Source organism: Heterodontus francisci, chromosome 38 (genome assembly GCF_036365525.1).
Source record: "Heterodontus francisci isolate sHetFra1 chromosome 38, sHetFra1.hap1, whole genome shotgun sequence".
NCBI lineage: Eukaryota > Metazoa > Chordata > Chondrichthyes > Heterodontiformes > Heterodontidae > Heterodontus > Heterodontus francisci.
Genome location: NC_090408.1, coordinates 18,268,477 through 18,294,800, shown reverse-complemented (window position 1 = coordinate 18,294,800; position 26,324 = coordinate 18,268,477). Strand labels below are relative to the sequence as shown.

Genomic DNA, 26,324 nt, shown 5'->3' with positions numbered 1-26,324 from the left:
CAGGAAATTCTGCTGTAAATTGCTATTGACAAAATCAGCATGAAAATTTCGACATACTATCGCTGTAAGCACGATTCAACCTTGCCTCACTTCAGGAAATTTGGGAAAAGCACAAGCAAAATGAAATGCCAAAGCTTTTTAGCTTTATGTTCCATTGTTGCACATTAAGAGAAAATTGATTTTGGTCTTGGCAGATACACAGCAGCGTCACTTTATGTGTCCAAACCCTCAAACATTAAACAGCCATAAAACACAAGATATAGTCGCTAGTACAATAAAAGATGTGAAAATTACATAATTTGCTGTGAATGGATGCATAAAATTTAAATTTGGAGTGAGACATCTTTAACCATCAGTCACAGTTGCCCTTGTCTGTCTATCATTGTGTATGTAACAGTGTTCCACTAAACCCCTAATACTCCAAGTCAATGAAATTCAGCAGAGCATCAAATTAATACAAGAAATCCAGTTCATTTGCAGTCCAAACAAAACCTTAAAGCATTTCTCACATACCTAAATAGTTTTTTTTTCTGCCATTATGTAATAAATGTAACAGTTAAAACCTATTCAAAGATAGAGTTATCACTTACTTTGTTCTAGAACACAATTACCAGCTAGCCATTATTTTTGTCATAACAGAACGATCAGTGTTGACATTACCAGATAGCAACAATTGGTTTAGCGATCTTTCAGGCTTCACTATAAAGTATCAGCAACACGGTTTATTAAAGATGAACTATAGTTTACTGAAGGCCCACCCTACAGAACTGGCAACAATCCTTGTGGGTCAAAGTGCACATACACTGCAGCTCACTGTGTTCAGAGAATTGTGGCTGGATTTTCACTGTCGGGGCAGGAAAAGGAAGTTGGAACTGCATCAGAGTGCCGAACCCAAATCCCTCAGCGAAACAGTAACCGGCCCCAAGTTTCACAGGGGTGCCCCCTTAATTGCTATGGAGATGGGTTTTGGCAGCCAATTAACAGCCACAGGGGCAGGTAAGTAGATGGCACTAAAGTGCAGGCCCGATTTGAACTGACCACGGCAGATGTGAATTCCACAATCACAATATCTCAGCAGAGGTGGAGGCCTGGAACCCAGGGCAGGGCAGCCCCTCAATTCTCAGTTGTGGACCTGGAGATCCTGCTGCAGACCCTGAGGGAGAAGAGGGAGGTCCTCTTCCCGGAGGGTGGCAGGAGAAGGCTACCCACAGAGACAAAGCAGGCATGAACAGCCATCGCTGACACAGTCATCTGAGGAACTTGGTTCCAATTTAGGAAAAGGTTCAATACCTGCTACAGTCTAGCAAGGTGGGCGCTACCCCAACCCTCAGGGTATTCAGCCTCCAGGAGACACACCAGCTGAGAAGCCTCAGGGCACAGGTTGCTCTGGAACACAGGAGGAATGTGTGCCCAGGCCACTTACTGACCCCTCAGAATGGCGCAGAACCATAGTGCTGCTGAGGACCTGCCAACACTGAGACATGCAGTTCCTAATAGGAGCAGCTGCTGCTGGCCATAGAAGACAGCAACATCTTATCTTGTTCTCTTTTGTCCTTGCAGGAGAAAGGGTCTTATAATGTGCAGGAGTGGGCCCAGATGGCTGGAGGAGTCCCCTACCATCGTCATCTAACCCAAGGAGGAGGGAGCGATGGAAATAGCCAGGATTGCAGAATATGAGGAAGTTGGCCATGGAAAGATGGGCAATCATGGTGGCGATAGTGATTAGAGAGGGCAACGCGCTCATTAAGGGATTGCATTGCACTCCACCCCATTCAAAAGTATGCCGAACGCCGAGTTGCTTTGGGAAGCCTCAGCACTGCAGAGGTTGCTGCTCTCCAAGGCTAGCTCTCATGATCTCTCCTTGTGCCTCCCACAGGTGACCCGCGGAGACCTTCTCCCTCAGCATCACCAGGCCAAGAGGAGCAGCACGCCTCCAAAGAAGCACCACCACACCTTACAAGTACACCATCCACCAGCGCAGATACACTCACCTCAGTGGGTCCTGTTGTGCGTTTAGATAGGGTCGGACTGGATGTACAGGAAGAGGTGCCAGAAACAGAGGCAGTGATGCACAATTATCCTCAAAGGATGGAGGACAGACTTTCGGGAATCAGTGGAAAGGAGGCTCTACCTAGACCAGCAGCAGCAGACGTGCTCCCACATGTTGGAGGTCGTGGGCAGAGAATTGAGGAGTCCATTCAACTTATGTAAGCCACTGTAGCTCAGGACTTTGAGTGCATGAGCTTCTCTATTGAGAAGTGGCCAACCTCATGGAGAGCCATACATGGCAACACTTGGGAATGCAGGAAATGCCCACTGATGTACACAGGATGCATGCCACACTATGTAACCTGGACTGATTAGTGGCAAGGGTGGCACAGAGATGTTTGGAGGGGATGTCAGTTGAGCCCCAGCTTGTGCTTCCATACAGCCATCCGGAGCGCCAGCTAAGTGCTCAGGATGTCACTGAGGATAATGAGGGAGCCACCCCTCACGGGCCACCATCATCATCTTCAGCCTCCTTGACTCCTCTGACAGAGGGAGCATAAGTGCAGCTGGGCCCAGTGATGGAGTCTGTCCCTGCAATGGTGCAGGTGCAGCAGCCTCTGGAGATGCCTCCATGGGCACCTCCATGGCGAGGACAACCGCCACGTGCTTCTCAGCTGCAGGAAGAGACAAGTGAGCAGGCTGCCTCCACTCCTCCAAGGCCATAAGGGGAGGGCAGCGGAGAAGTGGCCGAGTGCAGTGGCCACCACATCACATGGAGCACTGAGTGGGCCACTCAGGCGTCTTCTTGCTACAACTGCGCACTGTTTTTCTTCCTGAGCACGATGTAAATAATGACTTGAAGCTAGACATGTGAGACTCCTTTTATTGATGGCGGGAAAAGAAAGGAGGTATGAGGTGAAGGAGAGCAAGGCTTCCTCAACGGTGACGGTGAAACCTCAGGACAGATGTGCATCCTCCATTGGCGGTAAGAGTTTATATGTTCCAGACTGCGTCTTCAATGGAAGTGTTAGCACAGGCAGCTCGGAGTGAGTTCCATACTGTGCCCTTCATCCTGGATTGGGACGGCTCAGCTGAAACATTCCTGAATCAAATGATCCCTGATGTGCATGGCATCCTGATGGGACCGTAGAGCACCACACCGGACTCGGCACCTCCCTGTGCAGCCGGAGCACCTTGGGGTTCTGTATCCTCCTTCGCCTCCTCTTCCATGTCTTCCTCCTCTTCATCCAATGAGCTGCCTCCTTCCAGGGCCTCACCTCTCTGGAGGGCCATGTTATGGACAACACAGTAGATCACCACAATGAGTGAGAACCTTGCAGATGTGTGTTTCAGGACGCCACCCAACCGGTCCAGGCATCAGAAACGCATCTTCAGAAGCCCAATGGTCTGCTCAATGGTGGTCCATTGAGCAGATGGCTTTGGTTGCATCACCTCTGCGCCTCTGTCTGAGGCTCTCGTAGATGGGTGAGTAGCCATTTCTTCCTGGGATATCCCTTGTCCCCTAGAATCCATCCATGGACTTTGGGAGTTGGAGTGTAGCATTCTGGCAGCCTGGACTGGCAGAGGGTGAAGGCCTCCTGGCAGAGCTGCCAGGAAAGTGAGCGCACACATGGAGGAAGCTCTTGTTGTGATTGCAGAGCAGCTGAATGTTGATGAATCTGAGTGGGTGGTCACTAGCTTGATAGCTTTTACTGTCTGTTTTTATATTTCTTGCTAGTTCATCGTCATAATCTAATTTCTCCCTCTTTATGTTTTTAAGTCATCCTCTGCTGTTTTCTAAAATTTTCACAATCTTCTGGCCTACCACTAATCTTTGCAGTATTGTACACCTTTTCTTTAATTTGATTCCATCCTTAGCTTCCATATTTAGCCACGGATGGTGCATCCTTCCTATACAGTCTTTGCTTCTGTATCTTTGCTGAGAGTTATGAAATATCTCCTTAAATGTCTGCCACTGCTTCTCTACTGTTTTACCTTTTAACCTATTTTCCCAGTTCACTTGAGCCAACTCTGTCTTCAGACCCTTGTAATTGCCTTTATTTAAGTTTAAGACACAATTTCAGACCCAAACTTTATTTGAGGGAGTGGAAGTCCTTCCTACTGATCGATCTCACTCGCCTGTCGCTAGATGCCTTGATGGTCACATGCGTGCAATCAATGATGCCCTGCACCTGGGTGAAATCCAGCAATGTGGGAAAACCCACACTGTGAGGCCTCATCTGTCTGGAATTGAATGTACTGTCCAACTATATGGCACACAGGGCATCAGATACCTGAGAGATAGAGTGACGTGCAGTCGTTTCGAGATACCACCACGGTCCGTAGCTGATCCTTGGAAGGAGCCAGGAGTGAAAAGTTCAAGACCACGGTGGCTTTAACAGCTGCTGGCAGGGCATGGTGACCAGTGCTGGAAGGTGTGAAGTCTTCGGTGACAAGAACACAGATGTCTGTGACCATCTGCCTGTACAGTCGCATTCTCCTGCGGCACTGGTTCTCTGTCATCTCCAGGTAGCTCCGTCTTTGGCGGTAGATCCCATGCTGAGGGTATGACTTCTGTGTCCTTCCTGCTCCTTGTCTCTCTCCCCTGCCCTCCTGATGCCCGGGGTTTCACCCTTCCTTCAGTTATCCTCACTGGGCCTAAAATCAGAGAGTCTTGCCCCATTGCCAGCTGCAGGCTTACTTGTCCTCAGGGGACCCCCCACCCCGGACAATTGTGCTTGGCAGCCTTGCCCCCTGCTCTTATGCCCCTGTGATGCCAGGAGGGTGACAACCCCCTGCACTGCTCAAGCGCTTACTGCCCGCTCTCCCCACCAGCAGCACTGCGCCGTTGGCACCTGTCTCCCAAAGGGTGAGGCCCTCTCTGTGCTTTCACGCTTTTATGGGGCCCAGCTAATTCCCTGGAGCGGCCGTGACTGTTTCCCCACTGCGTACCCGCCTCCATTTAGCTGGTCTGCCCCAGACAGTGCACGTAGCCTGTGCACCCCCATGAAAATCACAATATCCCCCATTAACGAGCTCTTAATGAGTTCTTTAACCATCTTAATTGACCTTCATTATGGATCGGGCAGGATCACGGGATCACCCCACGCCAGTACCAGTGACCAGTTGCTACGGCAGCTTGGCAACAGGCGGCACTTGGCAGCTTCACGTGCAGCACTTGTGGCAGAACCTGCCTCTCAAGGATTGGCCTTCACAGCCATCAGCAAAGGTGCACCAAGAGAAGACACCCCATCTAAATGAATTGTTTGCTACGTGTCCATCATCTTTCATAGACGGATGGATGCCAATCAGTGACAGTACTGAAACATAGAGGCTGCATCATATTAGCAGAGTTTACAGGTTTATGCCCACTTTACAGAGTGGTCCATTGAAAATGAGAATATGGTGAACCAATGCTTCAGCGATGCATTCTCCATCATTATAGTTACTATGAACATCTGGCCAGATGCCCGCTAAGTCAAGTTAGTGGAAGATAATTATCCCCATATACTGTTCAACAGGGTTACAAAAAAACTTGTGTTACAGTATTTCACTCTTACCGGGTTATAGATTATGTCCATCTGTAAGTAAAGAACTCCTTTCTCCGGTTGTCCCAGCTTTCTATTCTTCAGAACATAGGCAGTCTGTTGACCGTTCTTGATCTAGAGTAACAAAGCAGAATACTCTGGGGAAACAGGACTTAACAATGAAACCTCATATTATCACTAGCTTGTAAAAATGGAAGTGACTAGATCAGTCTAGTCACTGTGCATCCACACTCATTCAGCATTGGTGCAAAGCTATAACTGCTTTGTGTCAATGCCCAAAGTGAGAGTGTAAAAAGATGCGAAGGCTCAAGAGTCATTTACGGCACAAAAAGAGGCCATTCAGCCCATCGGCTCAATGCCAGCTCTCCATTGAGTAATTCAGTCAGTCCCATTCCCCAGCTCTATTTCCGTGCCCTGCAAGTTTATTTCCTTCAAGTGTTCATCCAATTTCCTTTTGAAATCATTGATCATCTCTGCTTCCCATTCTAGGTCATTAACTCACTGCGTTAAAAAGTGCTTCCTCACATCCCCCCTGCATTTCTTGTCCAAAACCTTAAATCTGTGTCCCCTAGTCCTAGCAACATCAGCTAATGGGAAAGGTCTTTCCTTGTCTACCTGATCTAAACCCATCATAATCTCGTACACCTCTATTAAAACTCCCTTCCATCTCCTTTGCTGCAAGGAGAACAACCCCAGCTTTTCCAAGCTAACCTTGTAACTAAAATCTCCCATCTCTGGAACCATTCTGGTAAATCTCCTCTGCACCCTCTCAGGGACCCTCACATCCTTCCTAAAGTGTGGCGACCAATACTGGATGCAATACTCTAGAGCTTTATAAAGGTTCAGCACAACTTCCCTGCTTTTGTATTCAATACCTCTATTTATGTAGTCCAAGATCCCATATGCTTTGCTAACTACTCTCTCAATATATCCTGTCTCTTTCAAAGATCAATGCACATGAACCCCCAGGTCCCTCTGCCCCTGCACACACTTTAGAACTGTGCCATTAAGTCTTTATTGCCTCACCCTATTCCTTCTGGCAAAATGCAGTCGATTTGTATCATCCTCACTGTTTGCCAGTTCTCCGAGTTTGGTATCATGAGCAAATTTTGAAATTTTACTCTGTATTCCAATATCAAAGTCAAAAATTCACATTTTCTCTGAGTCTGTTAAAACAAGTGAAAACTGACAATCTACTTGCTCTGATATTTGCTATTTTTGCCTGTATCAGAGTCCCTGGTTAAACACCATGACTTTTCATGCAAGAATCTGGTCAGATCATGCACCTCCTTCCTACTGACAGAAAACTTCCTGTTCAAATGCTGGGCTCAAGTCTATTTGTTATCTTGCAGAAAAAGAACTTTGTCAGTGAGCAAATGAAGGATGCTAACTCTTTAGAAATGTTTAATCTAAGGGATGAATTTTCTCATTCTGATTTTACACTTGTTACATTGTGGGGATTATTCCCTTTTAACCTTGTTGTTAGAACTTTGTCAAGGTAATAAATTCAAAAGTTTCAACCTAGGAACTTAAATCTTGATAACAAAAACTTGAATTTATATAGCGCCTTTAACATAGTAAAACACCCCAAGGCCCGTTACAGGAGTATTAGGACAGGTATCCAAGCACTTAGTCAAAGAGGCGGGTTTCATGGAGTATCTTAAAAGAGGAGAGGTAAGTGAGGCAGAGACATTTAGAGAGGGAATTCCAGAACTTGGGGACCATGCCACTGAAACACAGCCGCCAATGATGCAGCGTTTAAAATGACAAATGCGCAAGAGGCCAGAATTGGAGGAGTGCAGCTATCTCAGAGGGGTGTAGGGCTGAGGAGGTTACAGAGATAAGGAGGGGGTGAGGCAATGGATGGATTTGAAGACAAAGATGAGAGTTTTAAAATTGAGGCATCGCTTAGCCATTATAGGTCAGCAAGTACAGGGGAGATGGGTGAATGGGACATGGTGCGAGTAGGGATATGGCAGCAGAGCTTTGGATGACCTCAAGTTTACAGACAGTGCAGTGTGGGAGGTCGGCCAGGATTGCATGGGAATAGTCATATCTAGAGGTGACAAAGGCAAGGATGAGGGTTTCAGCAGCAACATAGTCTGAAGCAGTGGTGGAGTCAGACGAGGTTAAGGGGGTGGAAATAGGCAGCTTTTGTGATGGCTAGGGCAGGGGAAAGCTTAGAGGAAGTTTGGCCTGGTGGGCAATTGGAAGGGAGGGAAGTGGCAGAGATAGCTGATTGTCACTAAGATCAAGATCATCCAAAGACGTCCATGAGCTCCTTGCACCCCTTAGCGGAGGGGAGTGTGGAGGAAACAGGGGAGAGAGGTTTAAGAAGATGGGCTGGAGTAGAGAAAAAAGACGGGGATTATCTTTGCATTCCAGGATGATGCTGGAATATTGAGCAGTTTTAGCAGAAGAGAATAGGACCCTATAGTGCTTAAATAAAAGCAGAAAATGCTGCAACTACTCAGCTGGTCAGACAGCATCTGTGAGAAAGAAACAGAGTTAATGCTTCAGGGTAAATGACCTTCCATTACAACTTATATCAGAACCTAATAGTGCTTTACGTGGTCCAGCCAGATATGGTGATGAATGGCTAAACCAGTGGCTGCCAGGTATGTTCAAGTCTGCATCCCTTGGATTTAAGAAAGTGGAGATGAGAGTTGTACCAGGGGAATGACCAAAGTGAAAGAGAGTACAAGTTTTAAGGGGACTTGGGCATCAAAGTTGGATGCGAGGGTGTGGTTGAGAAAATCAGTAGCTGTAAAAATAGGCTGTACAGCGGGTCAAAAGGCTAGACAATTGGGATTTTGAAAGTATTGTTGTAAGTTAATAGGGAGATAGTTTCTTTCTGGGGAAAACACAGAAGGAAGTAGGGTTTGGCGGGGGGCGGGGGGAAGAACGGGGATAAGGGTGGAGAGTGATGCAAGGAAACGATCAGAGATGGCCGTATCTGCAATTGATACGATTACAGTAGCGAGGCCTCATGAGGTGGCAATGTTAAGGGGGTGGCTGTGAATATAGGTAGGGGGCATTTATATGGAGGGAAAGATTAATGGAGGATAGGAGGGCAGGAAACACAGAGGAGAGACAGCATAATGAGCTGAGATGGAGGTTGAAATCATCAAGGATGAGAAGTTGCTCAGTGCAGAGGCTGAGGCAGGAAAACAGTGAAGATATCTCAGTGTGAAAATTGTCATAGTACTTGGGGTGGGCAGTAGAGAACGAGGATTTTAAACAAATAGTGAGAGAGGCAGAGCTGGTTCTCAGATATGTTGTGGCTTCCCAAGACTTTGTAATAGGTTTTGAAGATATTTAACCTTTCCAGCTAATGGTGATAGCGAGGTTTGTCTGTGCGCGGGCAGCTTTATAATGAGCATTGACTAACCCATTTTTTTTCTCCACACATTCTATCATAGCACATCTAGGCCCTGAAATTCCTCTGACATTGGACCCCTGGAGTGTGGGGTGTCAAAGGAGGGTACTTTATTTACATGGGTCAAGTAGGCACGTACACCACCTCTGGTGCTTCTCTGCCGCTACCTGCCGACGGTTGGCAGATTGGTCCCATCTTCTTTTGTCTTCCCCCCAATGAGATATGGTAAAAAGTGTCAGAGTTTCATGAGCTCAGGTCAGTTTGGATCTTATCAACTGGAAATAAAGCTTGCTCATTCCAACCCCAGTCCTAAAAGGATGAATTGGTAATAACACATTTCCTAGAGAAACATAACTTAAAAGCTAAATACTTCGACTGTTAGGGTCTGAAGTTCTGTTAATGGATGATAAATACCTGGTAGTTCAAGATAATAGGGTGAACAGGAGTTGGTGTTAATTAGTTAATTGTATTCAAGTGTGCACATATAAACAGCCAGCCAGCACTTGCTGGGGGTGTTGTTTGCAGAGCAGAAGTAAGCTCTGTGACGAGCGATAAACAATCTCCACAAAAGCATCCTAGTCTCAGTGTCTTCTTCACAAACAGGCTTGGTAGTTTCTCTAACATAGATCACAGTATCGCAAGTCCCATGTGTTTGATGCAGCTTTAAATCATTGTGTGATACGCTATGGTCCAGGTGTGCTCAGCAGGTGCAAGACATGCAACTCATTCCGTTAAAGTGTGAGCAAGCCTACAGGGTGCCATGCTTAAATTGTAAGGTTCAAGGGCTGATGGACAGATCAAACTAATTGCCCCAACTGTGACATTAGCCACCTTGGGCTGATACAAAACGTCATTAGAAGGGTCATAAGTTACACATAGGAAACCAGTAAAGTGGTGGCCTTTTTGAGCTCTGCTGCCTGCCAGCAGCTCTTAGGCAAGAGTCTGAAGATAATGATAGGGCAGTGGTAGTCTCACCCACTTGCCTTAAGTAAAGGGTTTTTTGATATCTCACAGATGATTATGGGCATGGTACGGGGAAAAAAACATGATCACAAATATCTGTAATCATAACACCTGTAAATAAAACGGACAATAGTAATAGAACATTTCGAGCTTACAGAAAGCAAGGGTATTGCAACTTTGCCAAGAAAGTCTGGTGGCTTGTCTCCATCTTCATCAAAGACCGTCACGTCTAAGACATCATGGATGTCCCTAATATTACTAGAAGAAAGGACAGGAGGAGGCAATTAGAAAATATGTATATCTGACATTTCACTACCACTTCTGGTCAGACTGATACTCTTCTAATGTCACGGAAGTTCAAATTGTGGTTAAATTCGGTCTGAACGTTATTTTTTAATGATAATAGTTATTGATAATTTTCAGATATTACTTTTCACGAAATGAGAATAGCAGTTCAAAGATTTTACGCTGTCTGCAGAATAATTGGATCAACTGGTCAATGCCAGGAACGATTAAGTAATCAATGAGTTTATCATGTAGTGGTGCTAAGACCCATTAATAATCACCATCTTACATTTAACTAAAAAATACCCTATCCTCTCTTTTCCATCATCAGAGCACACAAGTGGTACAATTTCCCAGTTATTTTAACTGTAACTTACAGTGAGAAGACTTTGTTCCATTCAGGATTGAGGTTCTTGTAGACTGTGTGAGTTTGTAGCCTATCGTTCCCCAGCTTCAGAACACAGAATGGATCGCTTTTTCCTACATAACAGGTTAAGATATTCATTGGTTAAACAAAAAACTGTAGGACATATTTTGAGTGCTAAACTAAATTAAAGATATAGAGGCACTGGGGAAAGTGCAACAAAGATTTACAGGGATAATACCAGAACTGCGAGGTAATAACTAACAGGAAAGACTGAAAGTTGAGACGTGACCTGGTAGAGATCTTTAAAATTATGAAGGGGTGTTCCCTTTTGTGGCACAGTCCAAAGCTAGTGGCCATAATTACAAGACAGTCACTAATAAATTCAATAAGGAATTCAGGGGAAACTTACTTAATCAGAGAGTGGTTAGAATGTGGAACTTGCTACCACAAGAAGTATTTAGCAGAGGAGGGGAAGCATGATAAGGACATGAGGGAAAAAGGAATAGAAGAATATGTCGATAGGGTGAGATGAAGTAGGTTGGAAGGGACTCATGTGGAGCCACAAACACCAGCACAGACCTGTTGGACTGAATGGCCCATTTCTGTGCTGTATATTCTATGTAATTCTGTCAGTGATCAGCTGCATCTAAAGGCTGTGATTGGATTAGCTGAAGTACAGAAGAACAGCGAGCGTAATGCATTTGAAAATTTGATTTACAAATGACTATTGCCATCAGCTGAATACAATATAATATTCAAACTGCATGTTTCTAATGTCATTCCAAGTTCTTCTGTCACAAACTAAGTCACAATAGATTACATTCCACGTGACTAAAACACAAATATATATTGATCCGCACTTACAAAAAAGACTTGCATTTATATGCACCTTTCACAACCTCATGATGTTCTAAAGTGCTTCACATCCCAAAAAATACTTTTGAAGTGTAATCCCTATTGTAATGTAGGAAATGCAGCAGCCAATTTGCACACAGCAAGCTCCCACAATCAGCAATGAAATAGATGACCAGATCATCAGTGTTTAGGTGTCAGTTGAGGGATAAATGTTAGCTAGGACACCAGGAGAACGCCCCTGTTCTTCTTTGAACAGTACTATGGGAGTTTTATGACCACCTGAGCTGGCAGAGAGGGCTCTGCTTTAATATCTCATGCTTTTCATTTTATCCTGACAATGCAACCACAACAACTTAACAATTAGTCTGCAACCTGCCCTTCGTTTCAACAGGAAATATTACAATGCTGGAACCTTCAAAATCCCAGTGCACCAAGAAAAAGTCAACAATAGATTAAAAACTTAAAGAGAAGATGAACACACTAAACAAACGCAGCCTAAAATTTACAGTGAACAATAAATGTCTTTTTAATAGAATGATTCTAAATACAATTGAATCTTGACCCATACATTATTAATCTGCAGGAAAATGTTAGTTGATTAAGGGCTAGACTTCCACTCAGGAATTCAATGTCATAAAACAAGGTGGAAATTTGACATTGGATTTTTTTTTGGACCAGTTGGTACTAAAATACATTTTTCAGTTAAATGACCAGTAATAAAACACTCGTGAAAACAACAGGCAAGATTTAGAATAGGGGCCCTTCTAAGTTCATCTGGAGTTCCTCATCTCATACTCTGTGGTATAGTTTATAGTCTCCAACAATATTGCCTCAAATTTCCTATCCGCAGCAAAATAATTCCATCTTTTAGAAATTCACAGCCTCACCCATCACAACACACTTCAGCGCACTTAGTTTTTCTCCCCCTTGTCTTGCCTAATTTAACCCCTTTCAATGTAAAATTGTGTCTTTCACAGCAACTTTACCTGTTTAATCTCAATGTCAAGTTAACACTAATTACCTTGGCTGATTTTCAGTTGGTGTAACTTCCAGAGATCATTTTCAACAATAATATCTTTCATTAGCTTTAAAAATATTAATTTGGCAAATATTGCCAAAAAATCATTACTCCTTTGGTATTTGCTTTGGAATCTACATTTATAAAAATCTATAGCATTTTTGACTCAGACCACTACTGTTCTACATATAAAAGTCAGTTCTGTCCAACTTGCAATTCTTAAACCAAAAGACTAATTCATGATCTCTCTGCATTAAATTTCTTCCCTTATAATGGCCTCATTTTTTTTTCTCTAAGTTAACAACTTTATAATATTTTTACATCTTCTATACTGTTGATTCACTTGACCCTTTTAAAACATTCAAGAGCCAGCACCCTGCTTCATACATATATATACAGATATATAAACACACACATTATATAAATGATGAATATTACTGCACACATATCACAGTGGCCCGGACATTCTTCAGGGACTCATCCACTAGAATGTCAGTGGGAAACGGGTGGAATCTGACAGAAAAGTGTGCCAGGCTGTTCCCAGCTGTTTACAGCATTTCTCTAGAGTCCCTATTATCTCCCGCTTTGGTCTACAACAGAAGGATCCCCCTCACCTCCCCGGGACCTCCAGGACCACTCTTTTGTTTTTATTCATTCTTGGGTTGAGAGCATTGCTGGCAAAGCCAGCATTTGCTGCCCATCCATAAATGTCCTCGAGAAGGTGGTGGTGAGCTGCCTTCTTGAACTGCTGCAGTCCATGTGGTGTAGGTACACCCACAGTGCTGTTAGGAAGGGAGGCCAGGATTTTGACCCAGCGACAGTGAAGGAATGGTGATATGGTTCCAAGCCAGGATAGTGCGTGATTTGGAGGGAAACTTGCAGGTGGTGGTGTTCCCACGCATCTGCTGCCCTTGTCCTTCTAGGTGGTAGAGGTTGAGCTTTTGGAAGGTGCCATCAAAGGAGCCTTGTCGAGTTGCTGCAGTGCATCTTGTAGATGGTACACATTGTTGCTACGGCATGCTGGTGGTGGAGGGAGTTAATGTTTAAGGTGGTGGATGGGGAGCTGATCAAGTTGGCTGCTTTGTCTTGGATGGTGTCAAACGTCTTGAGTGTTGTCATCCAGGCAAGTGGAGACTATTCCATCACACTCTTGACTTGTGCCTTGTAGATGATGGACAGGCTTTGGGGAGTCAGGAGGTGAGTTACCGCAGAATCCCAGCCTCTGACCTGCTCTTGTAGCCACAGTATTTATATGACTGGTCCAGTTCAGTTTCCGGTCAGTGAGTGGTAACCCCCAGATGTTGATGCTGCGAGATTCAGCAATGGTAATGCCATTGCTCAAGGGGAGATGGTTGGATTCTCTCTTGTTGGAGGTGGTCATTGCCTGGCACTTGCGTGGCATGAATGTTACTTGCCACTTGTCAGCTCAAGCCTGAATGTCGTCAGAGTCTTTCTGCATGTGGACATGGAGTACATCAGTATCTGAGGAGTTGAAAATGGTACTGAACACTGCAATCATCAGCAAACATCCCACTTCTGATCTTATGTTGCACAGAAAGTCATTGAGGAAGCAGCTGAAGGTTGGACCTAGGACACTATCCTGAGGAACTCCTGCAGAAAAGCCCTGGGGCTGATGATTGGCCTCCAACAGCCACAACCATCTTCCTTTGTGCTGGTTATGACTCCAACCAGTGGAGAGTTTTCCCCCCAATTCCCATTGACTTCAATTTTGCTAGGATTCCTCGATGCCACACTCAGTCAAATTCTGCCTTGATGGCAAGAGCAGTCACTCTCACCTCACCTCTGGAGTTCAGCTCCTTCATCCACGTTTGAGGCAAGACTGTAATGAGATTAGGAGCCGAGTGGCCCTGGCAGAACTCAAACTGAGCATCAGTGAGCAGGTTGTTGATGTCTTAGTGCCATTTTGTATCACTGTCAATGACACCTTCCACACTTTGCTAATGATTGAGAGTAGACTGACAGGGTGGTAATTGGTCATATTGGATTTGTCCTGTTTTTTGTGTACAGGATATACCTGGGCAATTTTCCACATTGTCAGGCAGATGCCAGTGTTGTAGCTGTACTGGAACAGCTTGGCTAGGGGCACGGTTCATTCTGGAGCACAAATCTTCAGTACTGCAGCTGAGAGGTTGTCAGGGCCCATAGACCTTGCTGTATCCAGTGCCTTCAGCCGTTCCCTAGCATCACGTGGAGTGAATTGAATTGTCTGAAGACTAGTATCTATGATGGTGGGGACCTCAGGAGGAAGCCGGGGTGGATCATCCCCTCGGAACTTCTGGCTGAAGATGCAAATGCAACAGCCTCATCTTTTGCACTGACGTGTTGGGCTCCCCCCATCATTGAGGATGGGGATGTTTTTGAAGTCTCCTCCTTTGGTTAGATGTTTAATTGTCCATCGCCATTCATAACGGGATGTGACAGGACTGTCTTTGATCTGTGTCTATCGATATAACAACAGCTACTGCCATTAACGTCTCAGTGAAAAATAAGGGAACGTTATTTTGCACACCAAGATCCTTTCAAAATAGACATATATATATATATAAATAAAAGACATAAATTAACAAATTCAAACATGCTCTTGTTCTATTGATGCAAAATGTAACAAACGGTGTTTGCCTTTTGGGGTGCTATAAGGCAAAAAGAAAGCAACATAGTAATGCTAAGTGCAGACAGTAATTTTATATTATAGTATTACGTGGAGCTAATCTCCTTTACCTTTGCATCAAAGCATAACTGACTGAGTTACCAGACAAGGTTAAATGTCATTCCCGCGAATCCCTTATGAATCCTACTATACTGCAAGTCACAAAGGCACAAAATTTCAGCAGACACCACCTTATGAGGTAATGAATCATGTAGCACTGTTATTGTTCTTTGTTTATGAACCGGTTCACATGCTCCATTAGCAGGCAGTGCCAGCATTATTACTAAAGTGTCATGATTTATATTGCAGCTCAGAAAGCTATCGCCAAAAGAATTCTTCCATACCATGTTTAAGTACTGACTAATGGGGATCATGTGCTATGAAGGAGCACTAACAATAACATTTACCTCCACAGCCTGTATTGTTTCTTCCAGCTGAAAGGTGTGTTATTTATTGGAGAGACAAAAATATGGATGACAAATTAGAACTAATTATATGGCTTCTCATTTAAGGGCGAGGATTGTTCACAGGTGCAAAAAGCCTCGATTTCCACAATTTACTACGCAAGAGCTGCACACAACATCCCTTCCAGCAAATGCATGACTTCAGGGCCTTTTCTCCTTCAACAACTTGCATTTATTTAGCCCCTTTAATGTAGTAAAATGTTCCCAAAGTGCCTCACAGGAGCGTTATCAAATATGATTGGCCAGCGAGCCACGTAAGGAAATATTAGGACAGCTGGCCAAAAGCTTGGTCAAAGAGGTAGATTTTAAGGCGTGATTTCAAGGAGCAGAAGGAGTAGAGAGGTGGAGAGGTTTAGGGAGGGAATTCCGAGCTCAGGGCCTAAGCAATGAAGGCATGGCCACCAGTGGTGGGGCGATGGAAATTGGTGTGAGCCAACAGCTGGGCTTGGAGGAGCGCAGTGATCTCAGGCGCTCGTGGGGCTGGAGGGGGTTTCAAATGGAGCATTAAACCAAGATCCAACCAACTAGGTGGACGTTAAAGATCCAACCAAACTATGCAGAGCAGGAAGGTCTTCCAGTTTCCTGTCTTAACCAGAGTAACCGGTCATTTCTGTTTGTGAGACTCTGCTGGCACAGAACAACAGTTGCCACACTACAAAACTAATTCACTGCAGGAGTTGCTTCGAGATAATTTGACTTGATAAGGCACAACTTTTATTTTATTACAGGCTTGTACATGGTTTGTCACAAAGAAAATTCTCTGGAACGACATAAAGCTGCATTCAGCTTTGAAATGCTATCTTCCCCTGTTTCGCACTCACTAACATTTCCAATCTCAGTGATATTTAAGCAATAATTGATGTGTGTGTGTACTGTAATCATGGCAAGCTGGATGATTGACAAACAAGGCCAAAAGTCAAGTCAGTCAATCAGGGCTGGTTTAAGAACTATCGGGGCACCTCCAGTGAAACACATGGGAGATCTCTCCCAATATTTTCTACACACTGAGAAATATAATGCTTATTGATCAGTCGAAACCATAAAACACCAGTGAGTTTCTGAGGCCTGTAGTCAATGGCAGCATTATAATGTTTTATTTTTCAGTTCTACAGCAATGATTTTGATCTTTCAAATTTCAGGCTCTCCAGAATTTCACCCAAGTCAGAATGTCGTTGAGTATATCCAAGACTGAGAGCAATAGATTTTTGGGCACAGGGCCTAAGCAATGAAGGCATGGCCACCAGTGGTGGGGCGATGGAAATCAGTGTGAGCCAACAGCTGGGCTTGGAGGAGCGCAGTGATCTCAGGCGCTCGTGGGACTGGAGGGGGTTTCAAATGGAGCATTAAACCAAGATCCAACCAATTAGGTGGGGATAGGGCGGGAAAGTGGAATTAAGGTAGAAGATCAGCCATTCTTACTGAATGGAGGTGCTGGCCCGAGGGGCTGTACGGCCTACTCCTGCTCCTATTTCTTATGTTCTTTCTGCTTATGGAGATGGTACTTATCAATTTTTGCTGTTCAGTCCATCCTGAAAAACATTCATATTTCAGTTACATAGATCTGCGATTTTTATTTTATTTTTAATTAGCTGACAGCTCCCCAACTATCTGAGGTGCAATCCAATAATGGATCACACGTGTTAAAAAGTCAATGTCAAAGTTCAACAGGCCTCATCAGAAATTTATAAAAACCTACAGCCTATGACTACTATTCTCACGGATTCGTTTATTTCTATGTGGGCTTGTGATTCCAGGGTGGAACATCTTTCCGTGTGGGTGTGTGACTCCAGAGGAGGGTGTGGGTGTGTGGCTCAAGGATGCTTTTGTAGCTTCCTGAACAGGTACTCGGATCTTTACAGAGAATTTTACAACACTGAAAATTTATGCTCCACATGAGCCTCCTCCCACTCTATTTACTTTATCTCACCCCATCAGCACATCTTTTTTCTTCATATACAAAATTGGCTGGCCCATAGAAGTCAGAGGGTGGTAGTAGATGGAAAGTATTCAGCCTGGAGCTCGGTGACCAGTGGTGTTCCGCAGGGATCTGTTCTGGGACCTCTGCTCTTTGTGATTTTTATAAATGACTTGGATGAGGAAGTGGAAGGCTGGGTTAGCAAGTTTGCCGATGACATGAAGGTCGCTGGAGTTGTGGATAGTGTGGAAGGCTGTTGTAGATTGCAACGGGACATTGACAGGATGCAGAGCTGGGCTGAGAAGTGGCAGATGGAGTTCAACCTGGAAAAGTGTGAAGTGATTCATTTTGGAAGGTCGAATTTGAATGCCGAATACAGGCTTAAAGACAGGATTCTTGGTAGTGTGGAGGAACAGAGGGATCTTGGGGTCCATGTCCATAGATCGCTCAAAGTTGCCACCAAAGTTGATAGGGTTGTTAAGAAGGCGTATGGTGTGTTGGCTTTCATTAACAGGGGGATTGAGTTTAAGAGCCGCGAGGTTATGCTGCAGCTCTACAAGGCCCTGGTTCGACCACACTTGGAATATTGTGTTCAGTTCTGGTCGCCTCATTATAGGAAGGATGTGGAAGCTTTAGAGAGGGTGCAGAGGAGATTTACCAGGATGCTGCCTGGACTGGAGGGCATGTCCTACGAAGAAAGATTGAGGGAGCTAGGGCTTTTCTCATTGGAGCGAAGAAGGATGAGAGGTGACTTGATAGAGGGGTACAAGATGATGAGAGGCATAGATAGAGTGGATAGCCAGAGACTTTTTCCCAGGGCAGGAAGGGCTATCACCAGGGGGCATAATTTTAAGGTGATTGGAGGAAGGTTTCGGGGAGATGTCAGAGGTAGGTTCTTTACACAGAGAGCGGTGGGTGCGTGGAATGCACTGCCAGCGGTGGTAGTAGAAGCAGATACATTAGGGACATTTAAGCGACTCTAGGCTAGGTACATGGATGATAGTAGAATGAAGGGTAGGTAGTTAGTTTGATCTTAGAGTAGGTTAAAGGTTCGGCACAACATCGTGAGCCGAAGGGCCTGTACTGTGCTGTACTGTTCTATGTTCTATGTTCTATACTTACCGAGCTTCCCCCAAGAATACATCTATGATACTTGCCTCAACCACACCACGTAGCAGTGAATTTAAGCAATGCATTGCACCATTCTGCAGCAAATGCACAATATTTTACTTAACTGAGAATGTTAGTTTTATTTCAGATGGGTAGGCTTATGGCCAAATCATATCACCAAATGCTTAATTACTCTTCAAATACAGAGTACACTACTTAAATCAGTAATAAATGATACCCCAATTACACCCTGCAGGAATCCATATGGTTTCAATCAAAGAAATGGTGCTGGACTGTTCTGATCCCCATGCAAAAAAGGCTAATTATGGAGAAAATATGTTCGACGTGCAGACAAGAGTTTGATGCTTTTGCTGAGCGCACCACATCTATTGGGGTCACTGCAGACACCATATGCTACCAAATCAAGTCTCTAATTTGCAAGGAGTCCATTATGACGGTAGGCGGGCAGTTGACCTATGCCAAGAGTTCACTGTCAGACAGTTAAGGCGGCAGTACATTACAGTGAAATATCACAGTGCCTCTGATTCTTATTCAGAACAGTACTGCATCATTAATATGGCTCACTCTTAGCAAAGTAAATGCTTTGTAGATGTGTTCCTGACGCTGCATTACTAATCCAGTTTTTATTTTAGAGGGCCTCTATTTTCTAAATTTTATATACTGACAAAGTATGGTCAGAGGGTCATCACACGTGGGTACACACCCATACCCCTCAACACAGTTAGTTTTTGCCAATGTCTCTGCACACCAGCACTTCCAAATCTATAGGGTTTCCCAATATTTAATGACAATGTTGTGTATCTCCTCACAAACTGGTAAATCATGCTACTCTCTAAGGTTATACACTCCAGTGCTCCCTGCCTATTTTAAAACTGTTGCTGAATTACTTACAGGAAATATCCATACTAGAGTCTTGAGCACTAATCCTAAGCTAGCATTGCAGTGCAGTATTGAGCGAGTGCTGCGCTATACGAGATGAAGGCCAAAATTTTATGAGCATGCTGTGGGTCCCGACATCAGGAACAAATGCATATCCCAAGACCGCGCTGCTGGGCAGTGGGACCACGGAGGCTGTTTTACCACCGGCAGGCCGCCGGCAAGATCACCACCCAATCAGAGGGCCGGCAGCTCTGTAGCGCCACAGATAGAGTTGGCCACTATTGAGGCTGCATGGGGAAAGAGAGGGCACCTTCATTATCGTGGCACCCTCACAGCAAAGTAGCAACTTTTATTTCTGATCCGGGGTCAGGAAGTCAAGCTCCAACAATCGAGGGGTAACCCATCTAACTGTGATGTTGGGGTGGCAGGGATGGCCATCGCCACTGGTGGGCCCTCTACGGGGCCATGGAGTGGGCAGAAAGGAAGCCCCTCCCTGGTAAGCCAGTGGGAGGAACCCTCAATGTACCAGGTGGTCTTCCCATGCAACGGGGGAGGGAGGGGCTGTCCTGATGCCAGTAAAATGCTGGTGGTGTCATAAAATGGCCGTCAACTGGCCTGTTAAGTTAGTTTAACTGGCCACCCACCTCCAGTCGATGGGCAGCTGAGCCGCTGCTGTTCCCGCCTCTGGTAATATCCCCTGGCAGAAGCAAGACATTGGGCTTCACTCCTGACACCTTCTGCCATCATTTTACCACCTCTCCCACCTCCCAGTCCATCTCCAAAGCCCTGGCAAAATTCCGACTCAAGTCTTTTGTTGAGACATTGAACGGAGACCCAGTCTGACCTCCCAGGTGAACATAAAAAACCCTATGACACTATTCTGAAGATGTGCAGGGGAGTTGTTCCGATGTCTTGCCAACATCTCTAAAACAGGACCTTATCACATTGCTGTTTTTTGGGCCATGCTGCGTGCAAATTGGCTTCCAATTTTTGTACGTTACAACAGTGAAAAAAAATGAAGACATTTTTATCGCAACTTTCACCTCGGGACATCCCAAAGCACTTTATAGCCAATGAAATATTTCTGAAGTGTTGCAATTTGATATTTCAAAAGAACATAACTGTCTATAAAGCACTAAAATAAAAGCAAAATACTGCGGATGCTGGAAATCTGAAGCAAAAACAAGAAATGCTGGATTCACTCAGCAGGTCTGGCAGCATCTGTGGAAAGAGAAGCAGAGTTAACGTTTCAGGTCAGTGAGAAGGGTCACTGACCCGAAACGTTAACTCTGCTTTTCTTTCCACAGATGCTGCTAAACCTGCTGAGTGAATCCAGCATTTCTTGTTTTTGTGTCTATAAAGCACTTTGGATCATACTGAGGCTGTGAAAGGCACTATATAAATGCAAGTTCTTTCTTTTCTTCATAAGAAGGACATTGTTAACTAAAAACTATGAGGTAATGTCCGACTGCAATGTCATTAGGTGTGGCTTTGGAAGAAAAGTGTAAAATATAGACAAGCACATCTACATATTTCCTGGTACAAGAATGGTTTACAATTATATCTGATCAAAGGAACAGGAGTGGAAAGATAGAGAAGCAATGAGATAAAGATTTTGACAAAACCTGGATGGGGAAATGAGGAAAAGACGGGGCTGCAACAGATTCAAACAGAGCATTTGAAACAATAGGATAATATTGACTTTGGCCATTAGTGTAAAATAGGTGATATCAACCCAGGCGGCTGATCCAATATCGTCCCAAATCAAAATGACTCCCAATGCAAGAAATGTTAAGGTGAAGAGACAGCAGAGGAAGCAGAAGAATTGCAGAGTGAGTGAGGGAACCAAAGAATGAAGAAGTGGTAGTGAGCAAGTGAGGACACCAGAGAGGGGCCAAAGAGGTGAGATAAAGAGATTCACAATAAAGTACCTCCAAAATCTGCAGCGGGTAGGTTACAGGCTTTTATCACTTGTACTTGAAGAAACCCGATGTCGCTCATATCCTGCAAGGTGTTTCTCAAACTCTGAGAATTAAAATAAAAGTTATTTCGCTAACTAAACGGAACAGAGAATAAACAGCCAACAAATCACTCTCGCCATCTGTTACAAGATTCTGAATTATAAATAGAAAACATACAGCCCGAGTTTCCTTGGAGCTTCTCCGCCGACTGTAACTTTGCCGGAATCCTACTTTAAAAGGGAGGAGTTTCAGGAAATTCTTGGCCAAAGTTCCATTCTTCAGAACAACATCTCAGTTTTTCTCACTGCCTTTGTTAAACAGATCCAAGAGCACCGAGCTTAATTTCTGACGGACTACCAATTCACATTGAGTCTGTTTCGCAAAGACCAACTTGACCCCCATCCCCCCAGCTGTCTGCTTGCCAAAACCTTTCACTGTGAACAAGAGGTAAGAGTGTTAGAAGAAAGCTCGAATTGTAAGAGTCCACGGGAAAGGTTGGCATCTTTGTAATTTGGACCTTTAGCTCCACCATTGTTTGGAAAATAAGTTTCAGACAGTCCATCAACACATTGCTGTTGGGCTAAACTTAAATTTTAAACCTGAAGAAATCATTAGCCCCTTTCCTTACCATTATACACAGCAAAATACTGCAGATGCTGGAAATCTGAATTACAAACAGAAAGTGCTGGAAATACTCAGCAGGGCAGGCAGCATCAACACTTTGGTGTAGAGTTTCCACTTCCTGGTGCTAGTTATATCAGCTCAATCCAGTGTAAAATCAATCAGGTGTAAAACTGGCAGATGACCCAATCCCCAGTGCATGGCCATTGGCCAGAGGTTATGTTAAAATTAAGAACACTGACAAAAAAGTCATCAACCTGAAACGTCAGGGCGAATTTTATGCTATGGGAAAAATCGACTACGCCAAGTTCCCCGTGTCGCCTCTTTTCTGGAAGGCCCACCGAATTTAGCGCCAATCAAGCACTTAAGTGGACAGTGGCGGGCCTGCCATAGGATTTAAGACCCTGTCGGCAGAAGTCCAGTCCTTGGAGAGCTGCCGGCCAATCAGAGGTCTGCTGGAGGTGACTATCCTGGACGCCAAGGAGCATCGCTGGAGCCAGGCCTCAGGTGGGACGGATCTCATGGGGTGGGGCTTGCGGGGGAAGGGGATGACCCTCAGCCCTCACTAAGTGCCTTTGAACGAGGGAACCCCCATCCCAGAGCGAGGAAGCAGCCCACACGGTTTTTCCTACTGCGCTTCCTGTGCGGCGACAGGGCTGCCAGCTGCATGGGTAATTGTGGCTGCGGAGGGAAGAGGCCCTTAATTGGTGGTTAATTTCCCAGTTAAGGGCATCAATTGGCGCCGAAGCGGGAAGGCCATTCGCAGGCCTGTCCATCCCGGACTAAATTACGGCACAGGCGGAATGGTGGTGGCAACCCCCACCCCATCACCATCCCACCCAATTTCATGCTCTCCCTGCCTCCACTGCCGCCATGGGGGAGAGCGTAAAATTTCACCCGTTAACTCTGTTTCTCTCTCTCTCCGCAGATGTTGCCTGACCTACTGCATTTCTCTCCTTAGAGATGGTAACGGTCCCTCTTCTGTAACTGGTTTGAATACTGGGCACTTGTGACATGAAGTCAAACCATTTTAATCACCCGTCTTCCAGTAAACTTACATATCTCTGAATGATCTGTCGTCTCTCATTCTCATCGACTAGTGGGCTGGCACATGGGTCAGAGATGGAGACTCTACTACAAGTTGTGAGTGTGACCAGGAAAACCACAGAGCCTTGTCCTTTCTGCAGCAACAGCTCCAAACGGTTTGTCTGTTCCTTGGACAACGTCGAAAGGTCAACCTTGCGTCTGAAATATTTAAACAAGACCACGATCAAAATTTAAACATTTGTAAAACTAGGGGAATCTTGATAGCAGCTCATTGATATACACATCATTACAGCAAGACCTAATTTTAGACAAAATAAAAATGACTTGGTCAATGAAATTCCTGGTGATTATCAATAGTTCAACAAGTGCATGCGGTGAGTAGCCTCAACATACAAGTAGAAAAGGTCCCATTCTCCATTCCTGGCTTTACTGAGTTAACAGAAGTGGCAGTAGAAATGGAGCAATTGGGCTCTGGATCCCTGGGTTAGGAAAGTGCAAAAGAACAATAATCAGCCAAGATGGCCAACTGGTATCATGCGATCCTGATGAAAATGGAAAAACGTGCATGCGGACAAGGATAGAGATTAACTTGGCTGTAATACCTTCTCTACGGCTGAATAACTTGCCAACACTGTAGCCCCAATTTTAATGTAACCTCTGGCCAATGGTCATGCAATGGGGGTTGGGTCATCTGCCAGTTTTACACCCACTTGATTTTACACTGGACTGAGCTGATGTAACTAACACAAGGAAGTGGAAACTCTACACCAAAGTGTTCATGTGAAACCCAAAACTGTATGCTTTGCGGGACAGGCTCGCAGGGCTTATTGGCCTATTCTTGTTCCTATTTTCCCATGAATATTTTCTGCTTATTCACCGAAAAGCTGACTGTGATCAATTCAGTTACAAGACTTTAACAGAACAGGAAGAGCTTAAAAACAAAAGGAACTCACAATATAAAATGTTATCAGAGTCCAGGGAGGTAAATGCTTTGCAAATCAAGTCATTTAGCAGTCAGCAAATCTACCTCAAATTAGTGTTGGTGGTGGGGTTTGAAGTTCTCCAAATGCAATATTTTCATGCTTGAAGTGGTAAAGAATGCCAAGCACATCACTGCCATCCCAACTGGACTGCCTGCACACACCATGGTGCCATCAATTGTATCTAAAGGCCCAGCATACCTACCTGTCATCAGCTAAACAAGAATGTAGGATGCAGAATCGGAGCTATTATTCTATAGCCCCAGCTCTGATAGTAGTCAAGTCTAGGAAATCACTGCAGCAAAGCCTTGAAATTTCTGCTTTATAATGTTTCCCGAGTGCCTCCTATCTGTTAGGTCCATTAGCTCCTCGAAGAAGCCCAATAGGTTAGCTGATGTGATCTCCCTCCAATAAGACCATGTGGACATCCTACCTTTGGTTTCCATTTATCTAGGTGCTTCATTATTCATCCGTTTCAGCTTTGCCTCTAATCTTTAACCTGCTACTGATGTCAGACTAATTGGCCTGTGGTTCCCAAGGTTATCTTTATGCCCTAATAATAAATTGGTCCTGCATTTGCCTATCTCCAATCCTCAGATACTTTTCCTAGTTAGAATCAATCCTGCAAAATGGTGCCAGGATGAGACCAATTTTATGAGCCATTTCCTCAAGTCCCCTAGCGTGCAGTCCATCTAAGCATTGTTGGCTTTTCTAATTCTCATGTCCGTTACCTTCTTATTTGCAATTTTTAACATTTCTAGTATTCCTCATCCCTCTCTGGAAATTCTATCTGTGTTCAGAAGATCGCTCATAGTTTGGAACATTTTCCATCCCTTAGCCACTTATGAAGACGGTAACTTTGGGATCCTTCAGAGGTCCACTGTTTCCCTGACTCGACTGTTCATAGTGAATACATTTATAAAATCTTTTCACATTGTGCTTTATGTTCCAGCAATCTTAACTTGGTTTCCTATTTCAATTCCTCACTGGTTTCAAAATCACCTTAACTTCATTTGAAGATTCAGCTCCATGCTTTGATTTGCCTGTTGATTTGCTTTTTGAGCAACGTTCCTTTTTCTCCTTTCTCCCCTGCATGATTTCACCAGTACCTACAGTGATTTTGATCTTTCTCTACCAAACATCCCCAGTAGTTACTCTGTAATGCCGGTTATGTATTGTTGAAACTATTTCACTTATTCTTTGCACTCTTCCCTATTAGCAGCCTTTCAGTCCAGCTCTCTTCGTTCCATTTTCATTCCTCAAAACCCATCCTTCTAAAGTTGACAGCCTCTATTGTAGTCTTCCCTCCCTCCATAGTGAACCTAGCCATGTTGTGACCACAGTTTCCAAGGTGCTCTCCAACTGGAACCTCCTCTACCAACCCTTGGTTATTATCTGGTATGATATCTATCACTCCTCCCTGTGTGCTCTCTTAACCATTTTGTGATAGATACCAGGGGAAAAAAAATCACTGTATTTATTCCTAAAGTGCACCTCCCAATTTATCCCTGGTAAATTGAAGTTGCCTGTAACCATCATGTTTAAACCCTCACTTGCACCACCACCCCCCCCTGCCCATTTCGACCATAAAGTTCCAGGTCCAGTCTCTCTCCATGACCCCAATATCTTTTTCTCACCCTAATGTCACACACCTCAGTTCACAATGCTTCCACTTTGTCTGCACCTAATCAGGATTTGTCTCACTTGTTATCACATCTACAAAGCCACAATTCTTTCAGTTTATCTGTTCGATCACTGCGCAGCAATTTACCTCTCCGTGAATTCACCATCCCCAAATGCTACTTTGATATTTAGCCAAGTCTCTGTGATATCTGTAGCATTGTAGTTTCCTTTTCTGGCCTAAATCTCTAGATTCACAATTTTATTCTTACGATTCCTGACATCCGTGCATATCTCAGCTCTCCATTACAATAGTCCCCAGTCTACCCTGTTGTTTTTATTGTGAATATTTCCCTATAAAATGTTAAAGGCATTTGATAGAGTAGATACAAAGATGAGATTTCCTTTGGTAGCGAATCCAGAACAAGGAGGAATGATCTCAAAATTAGAGAAATCAGAAAGTACTTTTTCCACAGAGAATTCAGTGCAAATGGGGAATTCCCTCCACCAGAAGGATGTAGATGCTGTGTCACGACCAAGATTGAAAGATTTTTGTTGGGTAAGGCAGGTAAATGGAGTTGACGTACAGGCGAGCCATAATCTAATTGTATAGCAGAACAGGCTCCAGGGACTG

General features: G+C 44.4%; 1 protein-coding gene across 9 annotated transcripts in view; it reads right to left on the bottom strand.

The window, feature by feature from the left end:
- The window catches only part of LOC137352407 (multiple C2 and transmembrane domain-containing protein 2-like), a 455,261-nt gene that overhangs the window by 162,911 nt on the left and 266,026 nt on the right, over positions 1 to 26,324 (bottom strand). For all 9 annotated transcript variants that reach the window (XR_010969701.1, XM_068017773.1, XM_068017767.1 and 6 more), the window contains 5 exons: positions 23,102 to 23,288; positions 21,393 to 21,486; positions 10,542 to 10,644; positions 10,035 to 10,137; positions 5,550 to 5,651 (listed from right to left, as the gene is read on the bottom strand). Coding sequence is in view for 8 of the 9 variants with exons in the window: in XM_068017773.1 (XP_067873874.1) it covers positions 5,550 to 5,651; positions 10,035 to 10,137; positions 10,542 to 10,644; positions 21,393 to 21,486; positions 23,102 to 23,288 (589 nt within the window). In the remaining variant the exon portion in view is untranslated. The remainder of the gene's footprint in view (positions 1 to 5,549; positions 5,652 to 10,034; positions 10,138 to 10,541; positions 10,645 to 21,392; positions 21,487 to 23,101; positions 23,289 to 26,324) is intronic.